We start from the raw sequence: 27,335 nt of genomic DNA, 5'->3' as shown, positions 1-27,335 counted from the left end.
TCTCCTCTTATCTCTCCAGCCATTCATTCTCAGTCTCTTTTGTGGGCTCCTCATCCCCCTCCCATTCCCTTACTGTAGGGGTTCCTCAAGGGTCAGTTCTCGGTCCCCTTCTGTTCTCTATCTATACTCACTCCCTTGGTGAACTCATTAGCTCCCAGGGCTTCAACTATCATCTTTACGCTGATGACACCCAAATCTACATCTCTGCCCCTGCTCTCTCTCCCTCCCTCCCTCCAGGTTTGCATCTCCTCCTGCCTTCAGGACATCTCCATCTGGATGTCTGCCCGCCATCAAAAACTCAACATGTCCAAGACTGAACTCCCTCCCAAACTCTGCCCTGTCCCTGACTTTCCCATCAGTGTTGACGGCACTACCATCCTTCCCATCTCACAAGCCCACAACCTTGGTGTCATCCTTGACTCTACTCTCTCGTTCACCCCTCACATCCAATCCGTCACCAAATCCTGCCAGTCTCACCTCTGCAACATCACCAAGATCCGCCCTTTCCTCTCCATCCAAACTGCTACCCTACTCATTCACTCTCTCATCCTATCCTGACTGGATTACTGCATCAGCCTCCTCTCTGATCTCCCATCCTCCTGTCTCTCCCCACTTCAATCCATACTTCACGCTGCTGCCCGGATCGTCTTTGTGCAGAAACACTCTGAGCATGTCACTCCCCTCCTCAAAAATCTCCAGTGGCTACCAATCAACCTATGCACCAGGCAAAAACTCCTCACCCTCGGCTTCGAGGCTCTCCATCACCTCGCTCACTGCTACCTCACCTCCCTTCTCTCCTTCTACAGCCCAGCCCACACCCTCCGTTCCTCTGCTGCCTATCTCCTCACTGTGCCTCATTCTCCCCTGTCCCACCGTCGACACCCGGCCCCCGTCCTCCCCCGGTATGGAATGCCCTCCCTCCCCACATCCGCCAAGCTAGCTCTCTTCCTCCCTTCAAAGCCCTACTGAGAGCTCACACCTCCAGGAGGCCTTCCCAGACTTAGCCCCCTCCTTCCTCTCCCCCTCCTCCTCCTCTCCATGCCCCCTGCCTTACCTCCTTCCCCTCCCCACAGCACCTGTATATATGTATACATGTTTGTACACAGTTATTACTCTATTTTACTTGCACATATTTATTTTATTTTATTTGGTTTATATGCTTTGTTTTGCTGTCTGTCTCCCCTTTCTAGACTGTGAGCACACTGCTGGGTAGGGATCATCTCTATATGTCGCCAACTTGTACTTCCCAAGCGCTTAGTAGAGTGCTCTGCACACAGTAAGCGCTCAATAAATACGATTGAATGAATAAATAAAAACGAATGAATGAATGAATGGTGCCTCCAGGGACACACTCCTAGGGTGTCCAGATTTTGAAAAAGGTTCCAGATGTCATTTCACTACGTTGTGTCATGCATGTCATGAAGTCTGTTAATTCTGAGTCAAGAAAGGCATGTGATACCCATGTCTATTTATTTTGATGTTATTGATGTTATTGTTTTGTTGTCTGTCTCCCCCTTCTAAACTGTGAGCCCATTGTTGGGTAGGGATTGTCTCTTATCTATTGCCAAATTGTACTTTCCAAGAGCTTAGTACAGTGCGATGCACACAGTAAGTGCTCAAATATGATTGAATGAATGAAGGCCTCAGAGGCCACTCTAACGCAGTGGTTCTGTTAAAAAAAAAAATGTGATCCATTTACTGGGTTTGTTCTTCAGTACTACTGAAGATTTCAGCTGGGCAGGGTCCCACCATAAGGGAGACTCCCAAAATGTTCAGGTGAGACATCTGTAGCAATTCCAATTCTAAGTTTATCACTCCGGCCTCCTGCCACATCCTTGAAAAGGAGTGCTAACATAGTAAACAGAGGCTGGGTACTCCTGTGAAGGCTGAGGCTGCAAGTTAGCGGAAAATGAGTGTTCAGGAAGAAATCATTCATTCAATTGTATTTATTGAGCGCTTACTGTGTGCAGAGCACTGTACTAAGTGCTAGACACCTATCATGATAGACACCTTTATTTGCAACCTCCAAAGAAAAGGGAAAAAGTCATTTGTTCAAATAAATCAAATCTGTAAGTAAATCCCAGAAATTAACCCACATTGAAACAGATCATTTACATTCTCAATCAAGGATATTTATTGAGCATTTACTGTGTGCAGGACTGTGTCTTACCTGCAACCAGAAATATCACTCCACCAAAGACAGCCATCCTCATCTTTTGCATTTCATTATCTTCCATACATTTCATGCATTTCATGCCAATCGAAGCAACTAGTATTGCAATCAGTCCCAGGAGGATTCCAATCACCATCAGGGCACGGGTGGCCTGCAAAGTGCCTAGAACAAAAACATAACTACATTGACAAAGGAGACAACAATAACAATGACATCTGTTCAGTGCTTACTACATGCAAAGCACTGTTCTAAGCACTGGGAAGAATACAAGGTGATCAGATTGTCCCACGGGGGGGTTACAGTCAATCACTATTTTACAGATGAGGTAACTGAGGCCCAGAGAAGTTAAGTGACTTGCCCAAAGTCACACAGCTGACAATTGGCAGAGCTGGGATTTGAACCCATGACCTCTATGATATATGATATGTTACCAATTTGTACCTCCCAAGCGCTTAGTACAGTGCTCTGCACATAGTAAGCGCTCAATAAATACGATTGATGATGATGATGACTCCCAAACCCATGCTCTTTCCACTGAGCCATGCTTGCTGAGACAAACAAGAGACCACCCAACACACCTAAATCAAAGAAATAAATCACACACTAGAATTAGTTAAATTAAACCAACTTTGACTCTGGCTCAGTGAGAAATAAGTTTTGAAATCATTATTTTTGCTACATTAATGATCATATTTTTAACTTCACTAATTACAGAACAGCATTGCATTTGCCACTTAACAATCATAAAATCCATCCTCACAATAACCCCATACATTCTGACCAGTAAATACAGACTGTTTAAATTTTACCATGGCTAATGAAATAGATTTGTGTCTAATTCTTAGGTAAAGGGAGTTAAATTATCTAATTAGTTGGAGAAATAGTCTTCCTAATGCCTAATTTCCTAGTGAGTTGCACAGCAAAATAGCATCAGGTAAGAGTTTCACAAAACTGTCTCAGGTAAAAGTGCTTTTCTGAAATCTATTCTTCCCAGAAGTATTGCATTTATGCTGCTTTAGTGCAGTTTGGAAAATCACATTTTTGCTCCTACTCATTTTAAGAGGTAAAATGGCAGGAAAGAATCAGTGTAACTTGGTAACTAAGTAGCAGACTGAAGAAAATAAGCAAAGAAAACTACTTCAGATTTGTAACTCTACACATCCGGGAAAGTTTGTCATAAGACCTTAGTTTCCTCTTTTTTAATAAAAGAGAAAAACAGGATTAACCAGTCTCACAGATTAGTACTTAAGTGAAACTATTTTATAACAATGAAATGGCCCCTAAATAGTGTATACATAGAACTGTTTAGTAGTCAAGGATAACACTCATCTCAGTGAGATCCTACACTGGTCTGGGCAAACACATCCATCCATTCCGCACTGTGTAGCCTACTTGATTCATTTTTCTATGCCTTTGTCCGTCCTTGCATCACTGAGTAGTACACAGTCTAAATGGCACAGTTTGGGGACAACATTAAGTTCTGTGATGTCATCGAAAATCTTTGTGGATGATTGCCCAAGTGCAGACAGACACAGAACTGTAGTTTTCTTCAGGCTTATTTTTACAGTCTATACATAGAGCTTCTCTGTGGATTCTTTAGTATTTGTGCTTCCAGGGCAGTCATTAATATAGTATAGCCCCTGAAAATCTGTATCAAAAGCTTTCACTGATTTGGAAGAGTTTCCCACAACCTTAGATGTTTCAGGCTTCCAGTTCCCTCATTGGCTCTCCAAGATCTAATACTGAAAAGCAGCATGGCCTGGGAATCAGAAGGACCTGGGTTCTAATCTGACACTTGCTGCCTTGTGATGCGCAAGGAATTCACAGGAATTGTCAAGATCCTGCATTTGCCCCCTTGACTCCTCAGAGTCCTTTCAGGCCTGTCTCTGGTTACCAAGACAATCCAGTTCACAAGACATCTTCACTTTGTTCTCCAGAAGTAGCTGAAAATAAGATGAAGCTACTCCTTTGGTGGGGTTAGAGTAGCTCTAACGACCTTGAGAACAAGGTAGAAAACTCCAAGCAAGGGGAGTTGCCACCCATTCTGATGTATTTATCCTGTATTGTACTTAATAATAATAATAATAATAATAATAATAATAATAATAATAATAATAATGGCATTTAAGTGCTTACTATGTACAAAACACTGTTCTAAGCGCTGGGGAGGTGACAAGGTGATCAGGTTGTCCCACGGGGGGCTCACAGTCTTCATTCCCACTTTACAAATGAGGTAACTGAGGCACAGAGAAGTTGTGACTCACCCAAAATCACACGGTGGATGGTTGACAGATGCCAGATTTGAACACATGACCTCTGACTCCAAAGCCCTTGCTCTTTCCATTGAGCCACGTTGCTTCTCTACTTTGATTAAATTAGATGCTGTACTGTATAGAAGAAGCTCTGGTTTACCTAAAACCAAGCTGGCCTTGACGAGCAGGGAGAATCTCTGCTACTGAATGCCTTCTCTAGTAATGCTGGATGAAGCCCTAGTAGTTATAAACTTGTCTCTGACATACCCTTTTCTAAACACATTGCAGGGTCTGCAAAATTTTTCTTCCACAGTGACCTTGGGCAAGTCACTTCACGTCTCTGTGCCTCAGTTACCTCATCTGTAATCTAGGGATTGAGACTGCAAGCCCCATGTGGGACAGGGACTGTGTCCAATCCGATATGCCTGTAGTCAACCCAGTGCTTAGTACGGTACCTGGCACTAAGTACTTAACAAATGCCATAAAAAGAAAGGTATGACAGCATAGAATAATTTGACTGAGTGAGTCTACCACCTGGTACAGCTTGACACCAATGGTGATGAGTACCTCACCTCCCTTCTCTCCTTCTCCAGCCGAGCCCGCACCCTCCGCTCCTCCGCTGCTAATCTCCTCACCGTACCTCGTTCTCGCCTGTCCCTCCATCGACCCCCGGCCCACGTCATCCCCCGGGCCTGGAATGCCCTCCCTCTGCTCATCCGTCAAGCTAGCTCTCTTCCTCCCTTCAAGGCCCTACTGAGAGCTCACCTCCTCCAGGAGGCCTTCCCAGACTGAGCCTCTTCCTTCCTCTCCCCCTCGTCCCCCTCTCCATCCCCCCCATCTTACCTCCTTCCCTTCCCCACAGCACCTGTACATATGTATATGTTTGTACATATTTATTACTCTATTTATTTTACTTGTACATATCTATTCTATTTTATTGTATAGTATGTTTGGTTTTGTCTCCCCCTTTTAGACTGTGAGCCCACTGTTGGGTAGGGACCGTCTCTATATGTTGCCAATTTGTACTTCCCAAGCGCTTAGTACAGTGCTCTGCACACAGTAAGCGCTCAATAAATACGATTGATGATGAAAGAAGGCCTCTTTAACCTTTATTATGATCAGCTAGACCAATATGGAGTAGCCTCAAGACCTTGATGAACTTCTCAGGCAGAAAAATGTGTCCAGAGTCCAGAAGTACACCTGCCATCAGGTGCTATAGCTATAATTCTATTTATTCTGACGGTTTTGACACCTGTCTACATGTTTTGTTTTGTTGTCTGTCTCCCCTTTCTAGACTGTGAGCCCGTTGTTGGGTAGGGACCATCTCTATATGTTGCTGACTTGTACTTCCCAAGTGCTTAGAGTGTTCTGCACACAGTAAGCGCTCAATAAATATGTTGAATGAATGAATGTTTTGACACAAGCCACACATACAGAGCAACAGCATAGCAACACCTAAACACTTACATCATCCTCTGCACTTGTGTTTATATGTATATATTTGAATACAGTATTCAGTTTATTTTGACTCCACTGCTTGGAAATACTTTTATGTATGTCGCCATTATGAAAATGTAGACAGGAACCATGTCTTGTCCTTCTATTGCACTATGCTCTAGCTCTGAGTGCTGTGCATTGCACTCAGTAATAATAATGATGGCATTTATTATGCGCTTACTATGTGCAAAACACTGTTCTAAGTGCTGGGGAAGTTACAAGGTTGTAAGGTTGTAGGCTGTCCCGGGGGGGCTCACAGTCTTAATCCTCATTTTACAGATGAGGTAACTGAGGTACAGAGAAGTTAAGTGACTTGCCCAAAGTCACACAGCTGACAAGTGGCGGAGCTGGATTTGAACCCATGACCTCTGACTTCAAAGCCCGTGCTCTTTCCACTGAGCCACACTGCTTCTCACTCAAATACCATTACTAGTAGTATAGAGAGTTTGGTGCTGCTTTCTGTACTTTTCCTACATACGTTTGCTGTACTGCATTTTGGTGAGAAAACACTTAGCAATTCAAGAAGAGTGTGCTTAATGACATTCTTCAGTAAGCAGAATAAAAAGGACTTTTGCCACAATCTTGCCTATTGTAGAGAGCAGTGAGAAGACCTTAAGCACTTAATACAGTGCTCTGCACACAGTAAGCGCTCAATAAATACGATTGAATGAAAGACCTAATGGTTGCCACAGGCAGTTTTCTCATCTTTTTTTTCTCACAAACGACAATTATGGTGGCATCTTTGAGGTCCTGTGCCATTTCTTTAGAGTGCCTTATGGAGAATAATAGTTCAGGTATCTGTTTAAGCACTTATTTTCCCCTTTGATTTCGGATGTTTTGTGGGTACATCTTCAGATCAAGGTGTTTTACAATATGTCATGGCTTTGACGGTTGCAAAGATTTCCAAGAAAAATTGGAGTTGAGATCTGGACTTCACATTTTGCTCTGAAAGAAAATACGGTCTCTACTTGGATGGTGGAGAGTATGCATTTAGAAGTCTTAACCATCTCTGAGGGATTCGTTCCTTGGCTATGACAGGGATAAATCCATTTGTATTCTTCAGTAGTGTGGTATGGTAGCTTACCTCCTCTAGGAGGCCTTCCCAGACTGAGCCCCCCCTTTCCTCTCCTCCTCCTTCCCTCCCCATAGCCCCAACTCCCTCCCTCAGCTCTACCCTCCTCCCCTCCCCACTGCAGTTGTGTATATGTGTATATATTTATTATTCTATTGTATTAATTATGTGTAAATATAATTCTGTTTATATTGATGATATTGATGCCTGTCTACTTGTTTTGCTTTGTTTTGTTATCTGTCTCCCCCCACCCTTCTAGACTGTGAGCCCATTGTTGGGTAGGGATTGTCTCTACTTGTTGCCTAATTGTATTTTCCAAGCGCTTAGTACAGTGATCTGCAAACAATAAGCGCTCAATAAATGTTTGAATGAGTGAATGCATGAATGAATGGTAGAAAGCAGGGAGCCATAGAGAGTTAGCTTAGTGATGAATGAAGATGGCTATGCAGTGCTCTGAGTCATCCTACATGTTTTTCAACTTGATCTGCATATCACATGCAAGTTTACGCAGGCCTTCTCTTTGTTATGTCAGGAGGCTCTACAAAGTCCATGATGTAATTATTTGCTTTGCAGATTTTAATCTGAGTTGCTTAATTATTAAAACTCTATTGACTTTCTGGTTTCTCTACTATAGACCTCAATCAGGCAAAACTCCTGTGGTCTTTGTCCCATTAAAGATTGGATGCCTTGGCTTTGAGACATAGTGACAGAAATGCCTATCAACTACAGGTTGACCCTGTTACTACTGCATTAACTACACTTGCTTCTTTCAACATAATTACCAATTTGGGGGTATTAAGATAGTCACCCTTCCCCAGCAGTTCAGTTCCCAGAAAAAGGGACAAGCGGGAAGATTTCCCCTTTTTAAAACCAGTTTTGTCTATTGATTCTGAAAGAAACAACATTTATGCTACAGAATTGTTTACCTCATTAGTGCAAGTACTCTTGCGTGGCTTTGTGGAATGAGCTCGGGGTTGGGAGTCAGAGGTCGTGGGTTCTAATTCTGACTGCCACTTGTCAGCTGTGTGACTCTGGGGAAGTCACAACTTCTCTGTGCCTCAGTTATCTATAAAATGATAACTTTGAGCCTCAAGTGGGACAACATATTAACCTTGTATCTATCCCAGTGCTTAGAACAGTGCTTGGCACATAGTAAGCGCTTAACAAATACCAACATCATTATTATTATTAATTTAAAAAATGAGATTTTTTTAATGGTATTTGCTAAGTGTTTACTTTGTTCCAGGCACTGTAGTAAACACTGGGGTAGATACAAGGTAATAAGATTGGACACAGTTGATGCTCCACATGGGTCTCACAGTTTTAACCCCCATTTTACAGATGAGGTAACTGAGGTACAGAGAAATTGTTGCTTGCTCAAGGTCACACAGCAGGCAAGTGGTGGAGTCATGATTAGAACCCAGGTCCTTCTGGCTCCCATGAGCTTAATGCCAACTGTTAACAGCCTCTTCACATCTTTGGAAAAAAAATATTTCTAGGAAGCAGATCTTATCTACGTAACTAACCTGTAGCAGGTACAGGAAAGTACCAATTTCTCCACAGTTCAGTGAAGAGCTGGCCCTCCCTCTGGCTGGAATGCAACCTCAGGATGGTTAGACGTGGGCTGTCCAGTTGTGGTGGAAGGGTTGAAAGCCAATTGAAAAGAAAGCAACTGGTCTCCTTGGTAAACTTGAATTTAGAATTCTGAAGGAGAAGGTACATCCTCATTTCCTAACCTAAAATGTTCAAGTGAATCACAGACACTTCGTCATTTGTAAATCAATCCCTTTGAAGGTGACTGTTTAGAGAAGTGCGGACATTATTTTCGATTCACTGTAGAAGTAATTCCCATTTAACTATCATACCACTTCTCTTTATAGCAAGAAGATCTCGTGATATCTTTTCATTCCCCTCCCCACCAAAAAAACCCATAGTTCAGGAAAAATTAAGTCATACTAGAAAGTACTTTGGAGAACCTGTTTTTAATCCTGTTTATGGCATTCACACAAGGAAGAAATTGTATATGTAAATAGTCTTTAGAATACATATGTAGAGAAAATTTGGACTTATTTTTTTAAAAAAACCCAAACCATATAAAATGAACCAATACACTGAATTTAGGTTTGCAGAAATAACAAGAGTGTAGCAAAACAGGGGGAATGCTATGAAGATGAACCTTTAAAAAAAAAATCAATGAATATCAGGCCTTTTCCTGTTTAAATGCTGTTCTAATAAAAACTTGGATGGAAGGATACATCGTACGAGGAAATCTTTAAGAAGCTCTGTCACACTCTGTAGCACGGTCATTCCCCTTAATACTGTTACTTTATTAAAAAATGTAAGTACCTTGGCCCATTTTTTCTGCTGGGAAAAGGATGCAAGAACTCTAACAATGGGTTTGGCATTACATTAGAATTTCCTGCAACATTTTTCCTATAATAATTATGCCGAGTTCCTTTAAAAACACACTAAGTTCCTGTTTAGGAGACCAAAGACCAAACATGGATACAGGTTTCTAAGCAGGTTTCACTGCACAAGAAATCCTGAGCCTTGTACATATGTACATACAGAGAAGCAATGTGGCTCAGTGGGAAGAACACGGGCTTGGGAGTCAGAGGTCATGGGTTCAAATCCCGACTCCTCCACTTGCCTGCTGTGTGACTTTGGGCAAGTCATTTAACTTCTCTGGACCTCAGTTCCCTCATCTGTCAAATGGGGATGAAGACTTTGAGCCCCACGTGGGACAACCTGATTACCTTGTATCTATCCCAGCGCTTAGAACAGTGCTTGTCATATAGAAAGCGCTTAACAAATACCAAAATTATTTTTTTAGAAGCAGCGTGACTCAGTGGAAAGAGCATGGGCTTGGGAGTCAGAGGTCATGGGTTCTAATCTCCGCTCTGCCACTTGTCAGCTGTTTGACTTTGAGCAGGTCACTTAATTTCTCTGTGCCTCAGTTACCTATTAAATGGGGATTAAGATTGTGAGCCCCTTGTGGGACAACCTGATTGCCTTGCATCTCCCCCAGCACTTAGAACAGTGCTTGGCTCACAGTAAGTGCTTAACAATTGTTATTATTATTATTATTATATGTTATCCTGTCCTAAAATAGGCCATTTTAAATATACAAGTTCTGGAGGCTGTACTTCTTGCTCTTTCTCCTCACCTCAGGGTAATCCAAGAAACAAATGATTAAATGCTGAAGATCACTGCATTTGCACCTGGAAATGGGACCATTTTTTTATTAGTGAAAGAGTTTTGTGTCACTCAACTGAGGTTGCATTTCCCACTTTGATCATCAAATCCCAATAGCAAGTTATGCAATTCTAATATTTAAACCTAAACCCCACCTACCACAATTTAAGTCCATTTTATCTTGCTCTGTCCCTAAAGGAGATGGACAACAGTTGGTCAGCATGCTTCAAAAACTTGAAGCTTCTGTTACATTGCTTGTCTTCTCAGGTTTCTTCAACCTTCCCACATAAATCATTTTTCATCCCTCTATTTTTATTGCTTTTCTCTGAACTCTTTCCAATTTATTCACCTCTCTCAATCCCAGGTCTAAACATAATGGAATATTCTGCTCATTCAGTGATTAATATTAAACTGCCTGGACTTCAAGAAGAAGCAATAGATGATTCCATTAGATCCAAACACTCCAAACACTTTTCATTATTGGTCAAAGTCCCAATTTCAGAGAGCACACATTTGTAACTGAATAAGCCAATGATCACTAGTTTGTCCTAAAGGACTATACATTCACTAGCTTCTCCAGATTTTAAATTGTGAGGTGGGCTGTCTAGTGATACTAACAGTTTGTGTATCCATTTCCTCTCACTTCTACTGACTTCTGGCAATAAATTGGTCTCTGCTACCTCCACACACACAGCTTGAAATGAGGTTAAGTTTTCTAGGAGGCATTTATGTACGTATGGCAACTACTAGGCAGGGGGTAAATTAACTGAATGTTACTATAGCTCTCTGAACAACTCAGAAGTTGAAGTACTTTAACTCCGAGAATTATCTAGATCACCTTCCAAAAGTTAAAGTACCCAATTTCTAAATTTGGTTGATGTGGCAAAGTAAATGGGAGTCTGCCACATTCAAGAAGAAAGGAAAAAGGCTGACTGGGGCATCCCAGTGCTGTCAGGATTCTAGCCAGAATCCTACTCAACCAAAGACTGAAGACCATAGTCAACTGAATACTACTTGAATCTTAATGTGCTTCAGACCAAAATACAGCACACCAGGTCTGTTCTACCAAGATTCTAAAGCTACTCCTCAACACTACAGTTGCTGGAATCAGAATTGAAGGTACTTTGTCTGCCCCTTTGCCTATCACAGGAGTAGTCGGCCACTTAATCTAGCAATGCTGTCAGGCTTGAGTATGAGGCCTTCCCAGACTGAGCCCCTTCCTTCCTCTCCCCCTCGTCCCCCTCTCCATCGCCCCCATCTTACCTCCTTCCCTTCTCCCAGCACCTGTATATATGTATATATGTTTGTACATATTTATTACTCTATTTATTTTACTTGTACATATCTATTCTATTTATTTTATTTTGTTAGTATGTTTGGTTTTGTTCTCTGTCTCCCCCTTTTAGACTGTGAGCCCACTGTTGGGTAGGGACTGTCTCTATATGTTGCCAACTTGTACTTCCCAAGCGCTTAGTACAGTGCTCTGCACACAGTAAGCACTCAATAAATATAATTGAATGAATGAATTAATATGATGGCAGTGAGAGATATGGAAGCTGGAGTCAGGGTACACTTCCAATCTAGGCTTGACATTTAGTTCACCAGACAGCAGCTGTTTGGCCATGCAATGGGCATCCATTCTCCTCACATGTCCTGCCCGGGGATTCTGTGTTGCTGTCAGCATTGCTGCAATACAAGGTGGCAGATTTGGTTTCGGTTGGCATTTCAGGACTTCATTGTTCTGTAGTGGATAGAGCATGGGCTTCAGAGTCAGAAGGTCATGAGTTCTAATCCCAGCTCTGCCACTTGTCTTTTGTGTGACCCTGGGCAAGTCACGTAACTTCTCTGGGCCTCAGTTACCTCATCTGTAAAATGGGGATTGAGATTGTGTGCCTCATGTGGGACAGGGACCGTGTCCAACCCAATTTGCTTGCATCCACCCCAGTGCTTAGTAGAGTGCCGGTCACACAATAAGCACTTAACAAATCACAATTATTATTATCATTATTACTTTGTCCTCCATTTGATATCTAGAATGATTCATAGGTGGTGCTGATTAAACTGTTGAAGAAGCTGGATGCATCTTTTATAGTACGTCTGGTTTTTGCTTCCATAAAGAAAGGTACACACACAGCCTTATAGATTTTCAGCTTGGTGTGGAGCTTGATGCTCATTTGTCACACTCTTGCTTTGTAATCTGCTGAAAGCCATGCTTGTCTTTCTGATTCTCTTTTTCCTTCTCTTAGTCAATGTACTACCTTGGTGGTGGTAGTAGTAATAGCAGTGAAATTTATTAAGCACCCTCTGGGTGCAATACACTGAACTAAACACTTGGAAATGGACAAGCGAACACTTAAGACACATTTCCTACTCACAAAGGGCTTAACTGACAGCACTATGTTATGTCTTGCTAAGGAAAATCTTTGATTGAGTATAAGGTATCCCAGGTGTGGACTGGTAGTAATTTTGACTTTCTTCATATTTTTGTCCATCTGTTGTGCTGTGCTAAATCTGATGTGTTGCATAATTTGAATGTCTTTGTGTGCATATGCTTCCAGTACACAGTTAGTGCATATGGAAGCTTCTGGATCATTTGCACAAATATTTTTGGTGTGGTTCAAAGACTACTGTGATGAAAGAATTTCACAGTGGACTAGAATATGTAATTTATGAAACTTTCTTCTCATGTAGTGCTGTTTACACAAAATATGAACTTATTTCAACTTAGAGGCTTTTGCTAAAGTAACTGAATGCCCGGTAGGGGTAATCTGATTTTGCTCACTTCAACCTCCATGCTAGATGGGAAAAAGGAAAAGTTTCGCTCGATGATTATATGAAGTGGTCATCTATATTCTGGAGGGAAAAAAAGAATATGAGGCAGACCAAGTGAAGGTCAACATATATTGTGTTACAAGTATGAGTTTTATCCAAAACAAGAACCAAAGTGCTTCAACCATCTTAGAGTTCTATGCAAGCCTAATCAGTAAACCTAAACCATAAAGAATAGGGTGCATGTTTCTTTAAACTAATACTATTTCCCATTGTTCTTTGTATTTGTCATGTTACTCGAAATATTTTTCTTCCTCTGGAATACTTATAATAAACTTCTTCCTGTATTGCTTTTATATCAGTATTTACTTCTAAAGTGAAAACAATTGGCACATAATACATTAGGCACTTATCTCACAATTAGAGGACAAGGGAAAATTTTTTTCCTCCACTTGCTGACACTGGATCCTTGATCTCACAAAATAAACATGGCTCTGAGGTTTGGGGGATATGCTAGTGAAGGCTACATGGTTTGAATCCAACAGCCTTAGTGATGACATTTTGAACCAACCCCAGGAAAACTCTGGCACTGGAGACAGTTTTTTGTCCTTCCTCACAAAAGGTCTCTGGTTTTCTTAGAAGGAACTGCCTGTAGGGGTAAGCACATGCTTCAGATTCCCCAGGTCTGGGAAAATGCCTACAGAAGGCCTTCCCTGATTGATCTCTCATATCCTCAGCCTCTTCAATCAGTCAACAAATCAAATATAGTTACTGAGAATCTACTGTGTACAGAGCACTTTTCCCCCACTTCAGTGCTCCCATATCAGTTAGGTATTTGGGTATTTCCCATCCACCTTCATAGTCCCTCAGCCTGCACTTGTGTACATAGCTTTTTAACGATGTTGCTTCCCCCTTCTCATAATATGTTTTACTATCTGACTCCCTGGCTAGACTGTAAGATCCTTGAGTCAGGGATCATGCCTAAAACCCTACTGTACTCTCCCAACAGCTTAGTTCAGTGTTCTGCCCCAAGTAATCACTTACTGGTTGATTTATCTGGGATGACTCCAAGATCAACATTGCTTGTGGTAAGTGCAGAGTGAAAAACTCCTATCAAGCAAAAACTCCTCACTACCGGCTTCAAAGCTCTCCATCACCTTGCCCCTTCTTACCTCACCTCCCTTCTCTCCTTCTACATCCCAAATGGCACACTCCACTCCTCTGGTGCTAACCTCACTGTGCCTGGTTCTCACCTGTCCTACGGTTGACCCCTCACCCACGTCCTACCTCTGGCCTGGAATGCCCTCCCTCCTCAAATCCGCCAATCACACTTCGCCCCTTCAAAATCCTACGAAGGCTCACCTCCTCCAGAAGGCTTTCCCAGACTAAGCCCCCCTTTTTCTCTGCTCTCCCGACCCATCGCCCCAACTCACTCCCTTTGCTCTACCCCCCCGCCCATAGCACTTGCATATATATGTATACATTTATAATTCTATTTATTTGTATTGATGCTGTTAATGCTTGTTTGCATGTTTTGATGCCTGTCTCTCCCCTTCTAGACTGAGTCTGTTGTGGGCAGGGATTGTCTCCATTTGTTGCTGAATTGTACTTTCCAAGCACTTAGTACAGTGTTCTGCACACAGTAAGCACTCAGTAAATATGATTGAATGAATGAAAAACCTAATCATTCAGTCATATTTATTGAGCACTTACTGTGTGCAGAGCACTGTACTAAGCACTTGGGAAGTACAAGTTGGCAACACATAGAGATGGTCCCTATCCAACAATGCAATCAAAGGTAAAGAAATGTATGCCACTATTTCCCAAGCCATTCTGCAGTTGTCAGATTTGGGTACATTTTTAAATGACTATACTTGGAATAAAAACTCATATCAGTTCTCCCAACATCAACCTAAAATACTATTTTAAAATGCCCCATAAAACCTACTTCATAAAGTATTTTCCTATGGAACAGAGTAACAGAATAGAGCTGTTCTTGAGCACAGTAGCTTGTTCTTGAGAAAGTTTTCTGAAAAAGCTTAAGGAGATTGAATGGAGAAACAGACTCAATATCAACACAACCAGTCATGTTGATTAAACACAACCAATCTCTTGCTACCCAAAGTGTAAAAAAAATCAATCACTGGTAATTATTCAGTGCTTACTGTGTGCAGAGCACTGTATTATTGGGAGAGTACAACACAATACAGTTGGTAGACATGTTCTGTGCCCAGAAGGCATTTAGAGTCTAGAGGACTGTAAAATCATGGCATAGTGGATAGAGCATGGACCTGGATGTCAGAAATTGGTGGGTTTTAATCCCGGCTTCACCATTTGTCTGCTGTGTGGCCTTGGGCAAGTCACTTCACTTCTCTGAGCCTGTTACCTCATCTGTAAAATGGGGGTTGAGACTGTGAGCCCCATGTGGAACAGGGACTGTGTCCAACCCAATTTGCTTGTATCTACTCCAGCACTTAGTACAGTGCCTGGCACACAGTATGTGCTTAATAAATACCACAATTATTAATATTAAGAGGTCTAGACCTAGACTGGAAGAGTGCAGAGCACTGTACTACGTGCTTGGAAGAGTACAATTCAATAGAGTTGATAGGCATGTTCCTTGATGACAAGGAGTCACTCTCAATTCCACAGATCTTTCCCTGACTATCTCCAGGTGAGGGCTTAACAGCCTTGCTATGGATAACAAAACTGGCATCCTCACCATCTGTAACTATGGAAGGAAATTGGCCATCAAGGCTCTCATTACAGATAAGACAGTCACCAAAACCTCCTGCTCACCTGAGTCTTAAATATGGGATATGAAAACTCTCACCATTAACTACTATTTCTTGAGAATGTCAATTGATCATGATACTATAAAACAAATAACTTAGCTCCTTTCTTCTCTGAGTTTGCAAACTAAAAACTAAGGAACAATGTGATAACATGACATGTGAAAAAGCTGGTTCCTAATGTCCTGGAGAGAATTTTGGCTTGGGGGTGATGGAAAAGAGAGATTTAAAAACCACATCGAAGCTTTAGCACCATTAGGACCCCTACAACTTTCCCCAGGTCCCAGGACAAATCCAGTCACTCCCATTATAATCAGTCATATGTATTGAATGCTTACTGTGTGCAGAGCACTGTACTGAGTGCTTGGGAGAGTACAGTATAACTTAATTGGTAGATATGTTACCTGCCCAAAATAAGCTTACAGTCTAGAGAAGGGCTTACAATCTAGTTTCTGTTGACCAGACCAGCTCTCCATTGCACTCGCCAATGGTTGGGGGAAGTGGGAGAAAGAGTGGCTACAAAGGCTATAATTCTAATTGATAGGTCCATATTAAGAGTCACAGATATTCAGCATAGTAAAGCTGGAAGAGTGTGTGTGTATGTGTGTGTGTGTGTGTGTGTCTGGAGAAACTTCCCTTGACTCTGGGCAAAACTCCAAAATACAGGGCTCCTCATCCAACCTGGACACCTTGTCACACACTGAAGAATAATTTTTTGTGAAATAAAATCACTGGGGGACTGGAAGTATTTGGACAACTCTTTTGAAATTTGGACAGAGAAGCATCACCATTCTGTATATATGGCAATACAAAACATTAGGGAGGGACTTTGGGGTCCTCCCAATTATAGAATTAGATCCTCTTCCAAAATCCACATAGTTATGTCTCTGCTTCACACAAAGAATTCCCAAGGATTTGGGGGGTCAATTTCTGTCCTAAGCACAAGAATTGCAGGAATCCTGGAGAACGAGTTAATCTCAGCAAAGTGAAAATACAAAGACATTCAAATTCACCAATGTAAGGTATGAAATTGCCTTTCAAAGTAAAAAGCAAAATACGTGTCCCTAGATCTTTAAGTACTAAAAAATGAGGAAGTATTACTTCTTACTGGCTCTCTAAGCAATAGGTTTGGTTATTTTTTAATCTTTTAAATTTTTTTTGAATTAGAAGCACAAATAATTCAGTGATTTGAGACTGGAATGGAAACAGTAAAAGTTGCTGAAACTACACATTTCCCTTCTAAGTATTACCTGTATCAAAATACTCATTACACCACCTAACCTTAGATTCTGTTCTAAATTCAGCAAAATCCTTTTATGAAATTACTGCTTAAAATTTTACCCTAACATAGTTAAAGTTTTATATTCTGTTAAACAGCTTCTTAATATACATGTACACTTTTCCTTGTTTATTAAAAAAACAGGTTCATTTTTAGTAACTGTTCCTTACATTGTCTTCTGCTTTATATTCTGAAGAGGGAATATTACCTAAAGGAGTTTTGCAAAAGAATCATAAAAACATTTCTATTTCAGTCCATTTTGTTCGAGAAACATATAATTATGCTGTTTAGAACATATTGATGTAGTTACCGCAAATAAACACTTTGATCATTTTAATAAAGCTGTGGTGATTCAAAACTATAGTTACTAAAATTGATCTGTTCAAAAATTTGATTTTGTGCACTGACTCAGTTGCTTGAAATTAGTATTCATTGCTATTGAATATACTAGGATAGTATATTGTCCTTGAATTATTTTATAAAGAACATTTAATAACCAAGAATACACAAAATTACTCATAATTATGACAATTATCTGTTCTCATATAATGATAATAATAATAACAGTATTTGTTAAGTGCTTACTATGTGCCAAGCACTGTTCTAAGCACTAGAATAGATAGAAGGTTATCAGGATGTCCCACGTGGGGCTCACAGTCAATCCCCATTCTACAGATGGGGTAACTGAGGCACAGAGAAGCTAAATGACTTGCCCAAAGTGACAGCTGACAATCGGCTATGTCAGAGAAACAGAGCAAGCAAGCAGAGCAAGTCTGCTATAGCAGAGAAGCAGCGTGGCTCAGCGGAAATAGCACAGGCTTTGGAGTCAGAGGTTGTGGGTTCAAATCCCGGCTCTGCCACTTGTCAGCTGTGTAACTTTGGGCAAGTCACTTCACTTCTCTGGGCCTCAGTTACCTCATCTGTAAAATGGGGATTAAGACTGTAAGCCCCACGTGGGACAACCTGATCACCTTGTATTCCCCACCCCCAGTGCTTAGAACAGTGCTTTGCACATAGTAAGTGCTTAATAAATGCCATTATTATTATTATTAAGTGGCGGAGCTAGGTACTACCAAGCACTTAGTACAGTGCTCTGCACACAGTGTGATCAATAAATATGATGGAATGAATGATTAGAACCCATGACCTTTGACTCCCAAGCCCGTGCTCTTTCCACTAAGCCACGCTGCTTCTCTTTTATAGGAGGTACTATCTCGAGGATATATTTTATTACATTTTATTATTAGCCCTATTGGTTATTTATATAATTCTTTTCTTTTCATCAGAGGATTATACGAACACTGACTGATGAATCATTACCACAATTCCCAGTGGCAGATAGGTGTTATCTTTATTTCACAGATGAAGAAACAGGGACTGAGAGCTCCGTGCTCTGGCTGAGTCACTGGCAGTATCAGTGATTGAGTGGCCAAATCAGGATTCCCATTTATCCTGACTGGATTATCTGCCCCATCCTGATTCCTTCTGGGTTAACCTACATCAAAATTCATCTCTTCTAGAAGAGAAGACCAGTCACACAAATGATTTAAGGAAGGGGGAAAAAAAAGATCTCAGCACTTTCCGAAGAGCTGCCATAATGTCTGTTTAGAGAGTAAATTGATGGTCAAATTGAACTAGACTCCTGTTAAAATCCATAAAAAGTTTCACTGAAATGAAGGGTAAAACCTAACTCCATATTTTGCCAAAGTCCATTTTAAGGAAAAGAATTTTGAATAAAAATTAACATTTCAAGGCCTATAACAGGTGTTTCCAGGATGACTAAAATTAACATTCAGGAATTACTGAATTATGTAGCTCAGTCTTGCTGCATCCTCAAATCTCCAATCCCTTTTCCTCCACTTTTCACTGAAATGTCTAAGTATAAGGTTATAAATGGCTTAAAAAAATCTATGTGAAATTACTGAAGACAGACTGGTTATTAGCATTTGGCACAGAACAGAAATAGCCTCATGAGAACCTCTGAAACTCCAATTGCTAGCAATTCACAACAATGAAAGAAGCCTGTCTAAATGGCATGAGCCTCCCTCATTCTTCTCTCCAAACAATTATGAAATAGAAAATAGTGAAATCAACTGTTTCTGAAATGGGACTCTCTCAGCCCAACTAAAGACTACTATGGGTTACAGAATGAATTGACAAGATTGAGATAGCTTTTTGAAGATCGCCGTAAATGAGTGCTCTCTTTTTTTTAACCAAAAGTAAAATATGAATTTCTGACATTTAACTCAAGAACCAGAGACAACAACAAGAGTATTTGAGGCTTTGTGAAGATCTTCTATTCATCATGAGAGAAGCTGAGTACCAAGACAATACTGCTTCACTTTCCTAAATAGTTCAACTGCTAAGAAACTACTATAAATTCCTTGAGGGCAGACATCATCTCTTCTATTGTTACCTTCTCATCACGTAAGGCAGGGTTCAGCACGTAGCAGGTACTCAACATATTGTTTAGCATGTAGCAGCTACTCAACGTATTGTAGATGATGAGACGCTCTGATCCAGTCAGTATGTGGATCATCCTCTAAACTTTATCTACCAGGGAGAAGACTAAGAACGCTTTTGCACGAAAGCTCTTAGTGGCTAAAGCACCGGCCATGGGTCCTAATCCTGACTCTGCCATAAATCTTCTGTGTGACCTTGCAAGTCACTTCACTTGTCTGGGCCTCAGTTACCTCATCTGTAAAATGGGGGATTAAGAGTGTGAGCCTCATGTGGAAGGGGGACTGTGTCCAACCTAACTTGTATCTACCCCTCTGCTTAGAACAGTGTTTGGCACAGAGTAGGTGCCTAACAAGTACCATAATTACTATTATTCTGGGCACAGCATACAATTGTTCCCCAAACTGAACTTTCAGTTGTCGAGTCATTTTCAAAGGTCGAATCAACTTGTTCTATAAAATAGGAGTTTGGGGAGTGACATCACTCATTCAGGGAGATCTTGTAAAATCGACATCAAGGAACCTTTATTTCCTAGTTGACATAAAAATTCCTCTCAAAAATGAGTTGAGTGGAACTTGAAAAAAATTTTCCAAACTACTCTCCTTGCACGTTATTATCAAAGATCCTCCCCACGCTCACTTCAGCATTCATTATTTTAAATGCCTGCCTGGCTGCATTTTTTCCCCTGTGCCTTGAGCCTACAGCAAGTTTCGCTTGCCGCCTCTCTGTCAACTCGAAAAAGCCTGGTGAGCTAAGAGTTCTTTGTGGCCCAACTTCTACACCCCCTTAGCAAGGCGTAGACTTCTGGTATTCTCAGTCCTCTGCTCCTGCTTGCAATGACCGGAATCAAACTCGAGGCGCAGGGACCTCCACTTGGGAATAACTAATCTCTCGGGCAAAATATCCCTGCAGGGTTCCTCGATGTTCTGTGGAGTCGGAGGAGGACATGAGGGGTGGGATCCCAGCCTCCTTGCCTAGATTCCCACCGTGAATGTCCACAGAAAGGAGATATGAAATCAGATATGAAGCGATACTCACCAAGAGAAAAACTAATCATCAAAGCCAGGAATGTGGGAAGGGAGAGTCCAGGCATGAGATCAGCTCATCCAAGGGCAGATTTACCTTGTTGGCAGTGATGCCGACCCTTCAACGGGACACTTGTTCAATCGTATTTATTAAGCACCTGCTGTGTGCACAGCACTGTACTGAGTGCTTGGGAAGGTACAGTGTGACAGTAGAGAGACAATCCCTGCCCACAGCGAGCCCACAGTCTGCTTCAGGATGGAGTCCAAGGGTTGGAATCCAATGTTCCCCTCTCCCCGTTGCCTCTGGCACCTACTTTACACTCAATCTACACTTTTGTCCTTTTTTCTCCCCTTTAAAATGGCACAATGACCAGCTCATTGTATGCAGGGAACATGTGGACCCACTCTGTTGCATTGCATTCACCCCAAACGTTTTCGTAAAGTGCTCTTCACGTAGTAAGCTCTTGATCAATACCATTGATAGAGCCCTCTAGACTGTAAACTCCTTATGGGCAGCGTCCTTACCTATCAACTCTGTTAAATTGTACTCTTCCAAGTTCTCAGTGCAGAGCTTAACAAACAGTAAGTGCCCAGTACATAGGACTGATTGATAAGGAGGGATTTGGGCTACAGGAGACCCCTAAACAGAGAGTGGGAGAGAAAGGGAGAGAAAGATAGAGGGCCTTTCAGAGACAGGACTAGAGATAGACAGAGAGACATGCAGAGACAGAGCTAGAGATAGAGGGTCCTACAGATATAGAGCTAGAGATAGAGAGACATACAGAGACAGAGCTAGAGAGGCCCATACAGATTGAAACAGAGAGACAGCATTAGACATAGTGAGAGGGCCTTACAGAGACAGAGCTAAAGATACAGAAATACACAAGAGATAGAGAGAGGGTCATACAGAGGCAGAGCTAGAGATGGAGAGTGAGCCATACAGAGACAGGACTAGAGATAGAGAGACATACAGAGATAGGAGACACAAACTGAGAGACACAGAATTGAGAATTGAGAATAGAATTGAGAAGCAGCGTGGCTTAATGGAAAGAGACTGGGCTTGGAAGTCAGAGGTCATGGGTTCTAATCCAGACTCTGCCACTTATCAGCTGTGTGACTCTGGGCAAGTCACTTCTGTGCCTCAGTGACCTCATCTGTAAAATGGGGATTAAGACTGTGAGTCCCTTGGGGACAACCTGATTACCTTGGATCTACCCCAGTGCTTAGAACAGTGCTTGGCACATAGTAAGTGCTTAACAAATACCATCAGTATTATTATTAATAGAGAGAGGGCCATAAAGACACAGAGTTAGAGACAGAGAGAGGGCCAGGCAGAGACAGAGCTAGAGATGGAGAGAGGGCCAGGCAGAGGCAGAGCTAGAGATGGAGAGAGGCCCAGGCAGAGGCAGAGCTAGAGATGGAGAGAGGGCCAGGCAGAGACCGAGCTAGAGATGGAGAGAGGGCCAGGCAGAGACCGAGCTAGAGATGGAGAGAGGGCCAGGTAGAGACAGAGCTAGAGGTGGAAGAGAGGGCCAGGTAGAGACAAAGCTAGAGATAGAGAGAGGGCCAGGCAGAAACAGAACTATGAGTAGAGAGAGGGCCAGGCAGAGACAGAGCTACGGATAGAGGATAGAGCTATGCCAGAAGCAGCGTGGTTCAGTGGAAAGAGCAGGGGCTTTGGAGTCGGAGGTCATGGGTTGAAATCCCGGCTCTGCCAACTGTCAGCTGTGTGACTTTGGGCAAGTCACTTAATTTCTCTGGGCCTCAGTTACACCATCTGTAAAATGGGGATAAAGACTGTGAGCCCCCGGTGGGACAACCTGATCACCTTGTAACCTACCCAGTGCTTAGAACAGTGCTTTAAACATAGTAAGCACTTAACGAATATTATTATTATTTTATTATTTTAGAGAGAGGGCCAGGCAGAGCCAGAGCCTGAAGTAGAGCTACAGCCAGAGAGAGACAGCAACCAACAGAGATAGTGAGGCAGAAGCATACAGAGATAAAGCTGGAGGCCTAGAGAGACAGAGGAGAGCTACAGGGAGAGAGACGGGGGTGGGGGGCATTTGGGTCCCCCGGGGGTGGGGTGGCACTCACTGCTCAGGTTCAGCAGGGAGTCGAACACCTTGCACTGGATCTGTCCGGTGCTCTGCGAGACGCAGGACATCCACAGCCCCTCGTAGATGGCCTGGGCGGTCACGATGTTGTCCCCGGCGTAAGAGTAGATTTTCCACTGGGGCAGGGCGGTGCTGACGATGGTCCCGATCCAGCCCACGAAGGCCAGGATGAAGCCCAGCAGCTGCAGCCCCGCGTTGGCCATGCTGTGTGTGGGTCCCAACTTGTACTTCCCAAGCGCTTAGTACAGGGCTCTGCACACAGTAAGCGCTCAATAAACACGATTGAACGAATGCCCGTGTGTCCTTCCAGCGGCTGCCGTGCCCCTCCGGACTTGGGGCAAGTTTTCCAGGAGAAAGGTGGGGGAGGGCTGAGCCCGAAGCTTCCCAGGTCAGTCTGTCCCGTGCCTGGCTGGATGTCCGTCCGTCCTTCGGTCCGTCTGCTGGGCCGTTGGCCGCGGCTGTGCCCTAGCCCGGGAGGTGGGTGGTGGGCGGGCCCGGGGGCGGGCCGCACCTGCTCCCTGACGACGCCCCTCTAAACACACAACCGCACTCAGCCCCGCCCCTCCGGAGCCTTGCCCCCTGCCCGCATCATTGGAACTCAAGCCCCGGAGGAGGAACCAGGAGGACGGGGGGGTCCCTCCCCAGCTGGCCGCAGGAGACACGCGCCCCTCATTCATTCAATCGTATTTATTGAGCGCTTACTGTGTGCAGAGCACTGTACTAAGCGCTTGGGAAGTACAGGTTGGCAACATATAGAGACGGTCCCTACCCAACAGTGGGCTCACAGTCTAGAAGGGGGAGACAGAGAACAAAACATATTAACAAAATAAAATAAATAGAATAAATATGTACAAATAAAATAGAGTAATAAATACGTACAAACATATATACATATGTACAGGTGCTGTGGGGAGGGGAAGGAGGTAAGGCGGGGGGGGGATGAGGAGGGGGAGAGGAAGGAGGGGCTCAGTCTGGGAAGGCCTCCGGGAGGAGGTGAGCTCTCAGTAGGGCCTTGAAGGGAGGAAGAGAGCTCCCTCGAGACTATCCTGTAAGGTAGTTACAAGAAGTTCTAGGGTTGAGAAGCCGCGGGGCTCGGTGGAAAGAGCCCGGGCTTGGGAGTCAGAGGTCGTGGGTTCTCATCCCAGGCTCCGCCGCTTGTCAGCTGGGTGACTTTGGGCGAGTCACTTCACTTCTCTGGGCCTCAATTCCCTCATCTGGAAAATGGAGATTAAGACTGTGAGCCCCAGGTGGGACAACCTGATCACCTTGTATCCTCCCCAGAGTTTAGAACGGTGCTTTGCACATAGTAAGCGCTTAACAAATGCCATCATTATTCTTCTTCTCTGTGCCTCAGTTCCCTCATCTGTAAAATGGAGATTAAGACTGTGAGCCCCACCTGGGGCAATCTGGTGACCTTGTATTCCCCTCATTGCTTAGAACAGTGCTTGGCACATAGTAAGCGCTAACAAATACCATTATTATTATTAATCATGTTTATTGAGAGCTTACTGTGTGCAAATAATAATACTCCCAGCACTTAGAACAGTGCTTGGCACATAATAAGCGCTTAACAAATACCAACATTATTAATAATAATAGTAATGATGGCATTGTTAAGTGCTTATTATGTGCAAAGTACTGCTCTAAGCACTGGGGGTGGTACAAGGTGATCAGGTTGTCCCACGTGGGGCTCACAGTCAATCCCCATTTTACAGATGAGGGAACTGAGGCTCAGAGAAGTTAAGTGACTTGCCCAAGATCACACAGCAGACATGTGGGGGATCCGGGATTAGAACCCATAACCTCTGACTCCCAAGCCTGTGCTCTTCCCACTGAGTCACATTGCTTCTCTAATAATAATGACATTTGTTAAGCGCTTACTATGTGCAAAGCACTGTTCTAAGCACTGAGGGGGAGATACAAGTTGATCAGGTTGTCCCACGTCAGGCTCACAGTCTTAATCCCCTGTGAGGCACAACGAAGTTAAGTGACTTGCCCAAAGTCACACAGCTGACAAGTGGCAGAGTCGGGATTAGAACCCATGAAAGTAAGTGCTCTTTTCACTGAGCCATGCTGCTTTTATTATTAATAATACTATTACTAATAATGTTGTTATTTGTTAAGCACTTACTATGTGCCAAGCACTGTTCTAAGTGCTGGGGTAGATACAAGGTCATCAGGTTGTCCCACGTGGGGCTCACGGTCTTCATCCCCATTTTATAGATGAGGTAACTGAGGCACAGAGAAGTTAAGTGACTTGCCCAGGGTCTCACGGCAGACAAGCGGTGGAGCAGAGATTAGAACCCACATCCTCTGGCACCCAAGCGTGGGCTCTTTCCACTAAGCAAGGCAAGGATGGTATTTGTTAAGCGCTTACTATGTACCAAGCACTGTTCTAAGTGCTGGGGTAGAGGCAACGTAATCAGGTTATCCCAAACAGCGTGGTTCACTGGAAATAGCACGGGCTTGGGAGTCAGAGGATGTGGATTCTAATCCCTGCTCTGCCCCTTCTTTGCCGTGATACCTTGGGCAAGTCACTTTACTTCTTTGTGACTGTTACCTCACCTGTAAAATTGAGATTAAAACTGTGAGCCCCACATGGGACAGCCTGATTACCTTGTAACTACCCCAGCACTTAGAACAGTGCTTGGCACATAGTAAGTGCTTAACAAATAACAACATTATTATTATTATTATTATTATTATTAATCCCCTTTTTACAGACAAGGGAACTGAGGCACAGAAAAGTGAAGTGGCTTGCCCAAGATCCCCTAGCAGACAACTGGGGAGTACAGTGCTTTGCACATAGTAAGCGCTTAATAGATACCATAATTATTATTATTATTAGAACTATGACCTTCCGACTCCCAGGCCTGTGCACCATGTACTACGCCATACTGCTTCTTGGACTGTGCTAAGCACTGTACTAAGTGCTTGGGTGGGTTCATTATAATATCAAATACATCCCCTGCCCACAACGAGTCTAGAGGATGTTCTCCTTGCAGCCACCACCTTGCAAGAAAAAAATCCTTCTTCGGGTTGCCAATTGCACATGTCTCTTCCCACCCATCCCGTGCCCAGCTCCTTCTCCCAGGGCCTCCGTTTAAGCCGGATTTTCTGATGGAAGGGATTGGAGAAGGGTGAGTACCTGGCCCTGGTTATTCCCTCCGCCCGATTTTCTTTGGCTTTTGGAGTTTATTCCTAGGAGGAAACCCAATGAGACCCAGTGTTCCCCATCCAGAAAGAGTGACAAAACATAAAATAAGGAGTCCAGCAGGAGCTGTGTAAATGGAATTTTAAGTAGTGTACTGTAGTGGACTGTACAAGTGAGACCTCAGCAAACGCACTTGACTGATTTGTGCTAGCTGACTTTTCTTTTTGGATGTCCATTGTAAGGCAGGTGGGAGGGGAGGGGCTGATAATAATAATAATACTACACTGTGGTATCTATGAAATACTGTGTGCCAGGTACTATACTAAGTGCTGGGGTAGATACGAGACAACCAAGTCTGGTTCAAGAAATGAATAGAACCAGATATGTACTCCATCCTTCCAAATACGTCCTGTCATCCTGATCCTTCTGAAGAGGTGTCTGAATCAACCAGTTTAGGCATTTAACCCTTCTCTAGACTATAAACTCTGTTGTATTGTGCTCTCCCAAGTGCTTAGTACAGTGCTCTGCACATAATAAAGCGCTCAGTAAATACACTGATGGATTCTCTTTCTGATTGAGCAGAAGAGGAAGAGCTGTCAAGATGAGGAATCCTGCATTGTGTGAACACCTGTAACTTGGAATAATAGAAAAAAATCTGATTATGAAGCCTTCGCTTCCGCTCCGGAACTCGGAGGAGAAGTGAGCTGATATTAGAAGGCAAAGGGAATGGGAAGTGAATTAATCCAAACCTTCCACCCCTACGCACTCCATTCTCCTGTTTCCTTGGGCCCATTCCTTCTCTAGTTCCCAGAGCAAGACCAGAAAAAGGGAGCCAGCTTGGTCACATTATCAACTCGTTTCAATAAAATAGCAGTCGCTGTCTGGTGACATGGGGTGACTCGACTAGGGGTCAGGCGAGTCAGTCCTGGGGATTGTTACTGCCCCCACTGCCTGCCTCTGGGGTATTTTCCCTTTTCCTGAGTGACTGCAAACACCACAATTATTATTATTACCGTTATTACTTACACTGAAATTCTTTCAGGGATTAACGAAGCTGAGCTACTTGAGTAGTTAAGATGGGATTTGCTTATTTGTTACCTTCCGCACTTCCCCTTTCTAGTGGAATGTATTTCCTCTATTCCAGCCCCTCTCTGAGAGACCATAAGCACAACTCATTGTAGGTAGGGAATGTGTCTGTTTATTGCTATATTGTACTCTCCCAAGCGCTTAGTATAGTGTTTTGCACACAGTAAGCACTCAATGAATGCGATTGAATGAGATTTGAGAAACTATCTTGGCAATGTCTGAAGCTCAAAAGGGTGGGAAGCAGTTTCAGGAGAAGTCTATGTAGGAGGTGTTTATCTGGCTGTGGGAATTCCTGAAGGGTCTTTCCTGCTAGGAGGATTAGAAGCAGGTGGCCAACTTTAAAGAGATTTAGCATCACTTCCTGTGATTCAGTCCCTCTAATTCATGGCAAGTACTGTTGTTCGCCAATGCTCACATGACTGTCCTCGATTCTTATTTTTCTGTCAGTGCCTAAGCCTTACTTA

The 27,335-nt window shown here is 43.0% G+C and overlaps 1 protein-coding gene across 1 annotated transcript in view; it reads right to left on the bottom strand.

Moving 5' to 3' along the window:
• CLDN1 (claudin 1) overlaps positions 1–23,083 on the bottom strand; it is a 30,287-nt gene extending 7,204 nt beyond the window's left edge. The window contains exons 1-2 of the mRNA XM_038749458.1: positions 22,612–23,083; positions 2,171–2,335 (exon numbers count right to left, since the gene is read on the bottom strand). Of these exons, the coding sequence (XP_038605386.1) occupies positions 2,171–2,335; positions 22,612–22,834 (388 nt within the window). The 5' untranslated portion in view covers positions 22,835–23,083. The remainder of the gene's footprint in view (positions 1–2,170; positions 2,336–22,611) is intronic.
• Between the last annotated feature and the right edge of the window lie 4,252 nt (positions 23,084–27,335).

This window comes from Tachyglossus aculeatus, chromosome 7 (genome assembly GCF_015852505.1).
Source record: "Tachyglossus aculeatus isolate mTacAcu1 chromosome 7, mTacAcu1.pri, whole genome shotgun sequence".
NCBI lineage: Eukaryota > Metazoa > Chordata > Mammalia > Monotremata > Tachyglossidae > Tachyglossus > Tachyglossus aculeatus.
The sequence above is the reverse complement of the archived record's forward strand: the minus strand, read 5'-3'. Positions and strand labels throughout refer to the sequence as shown.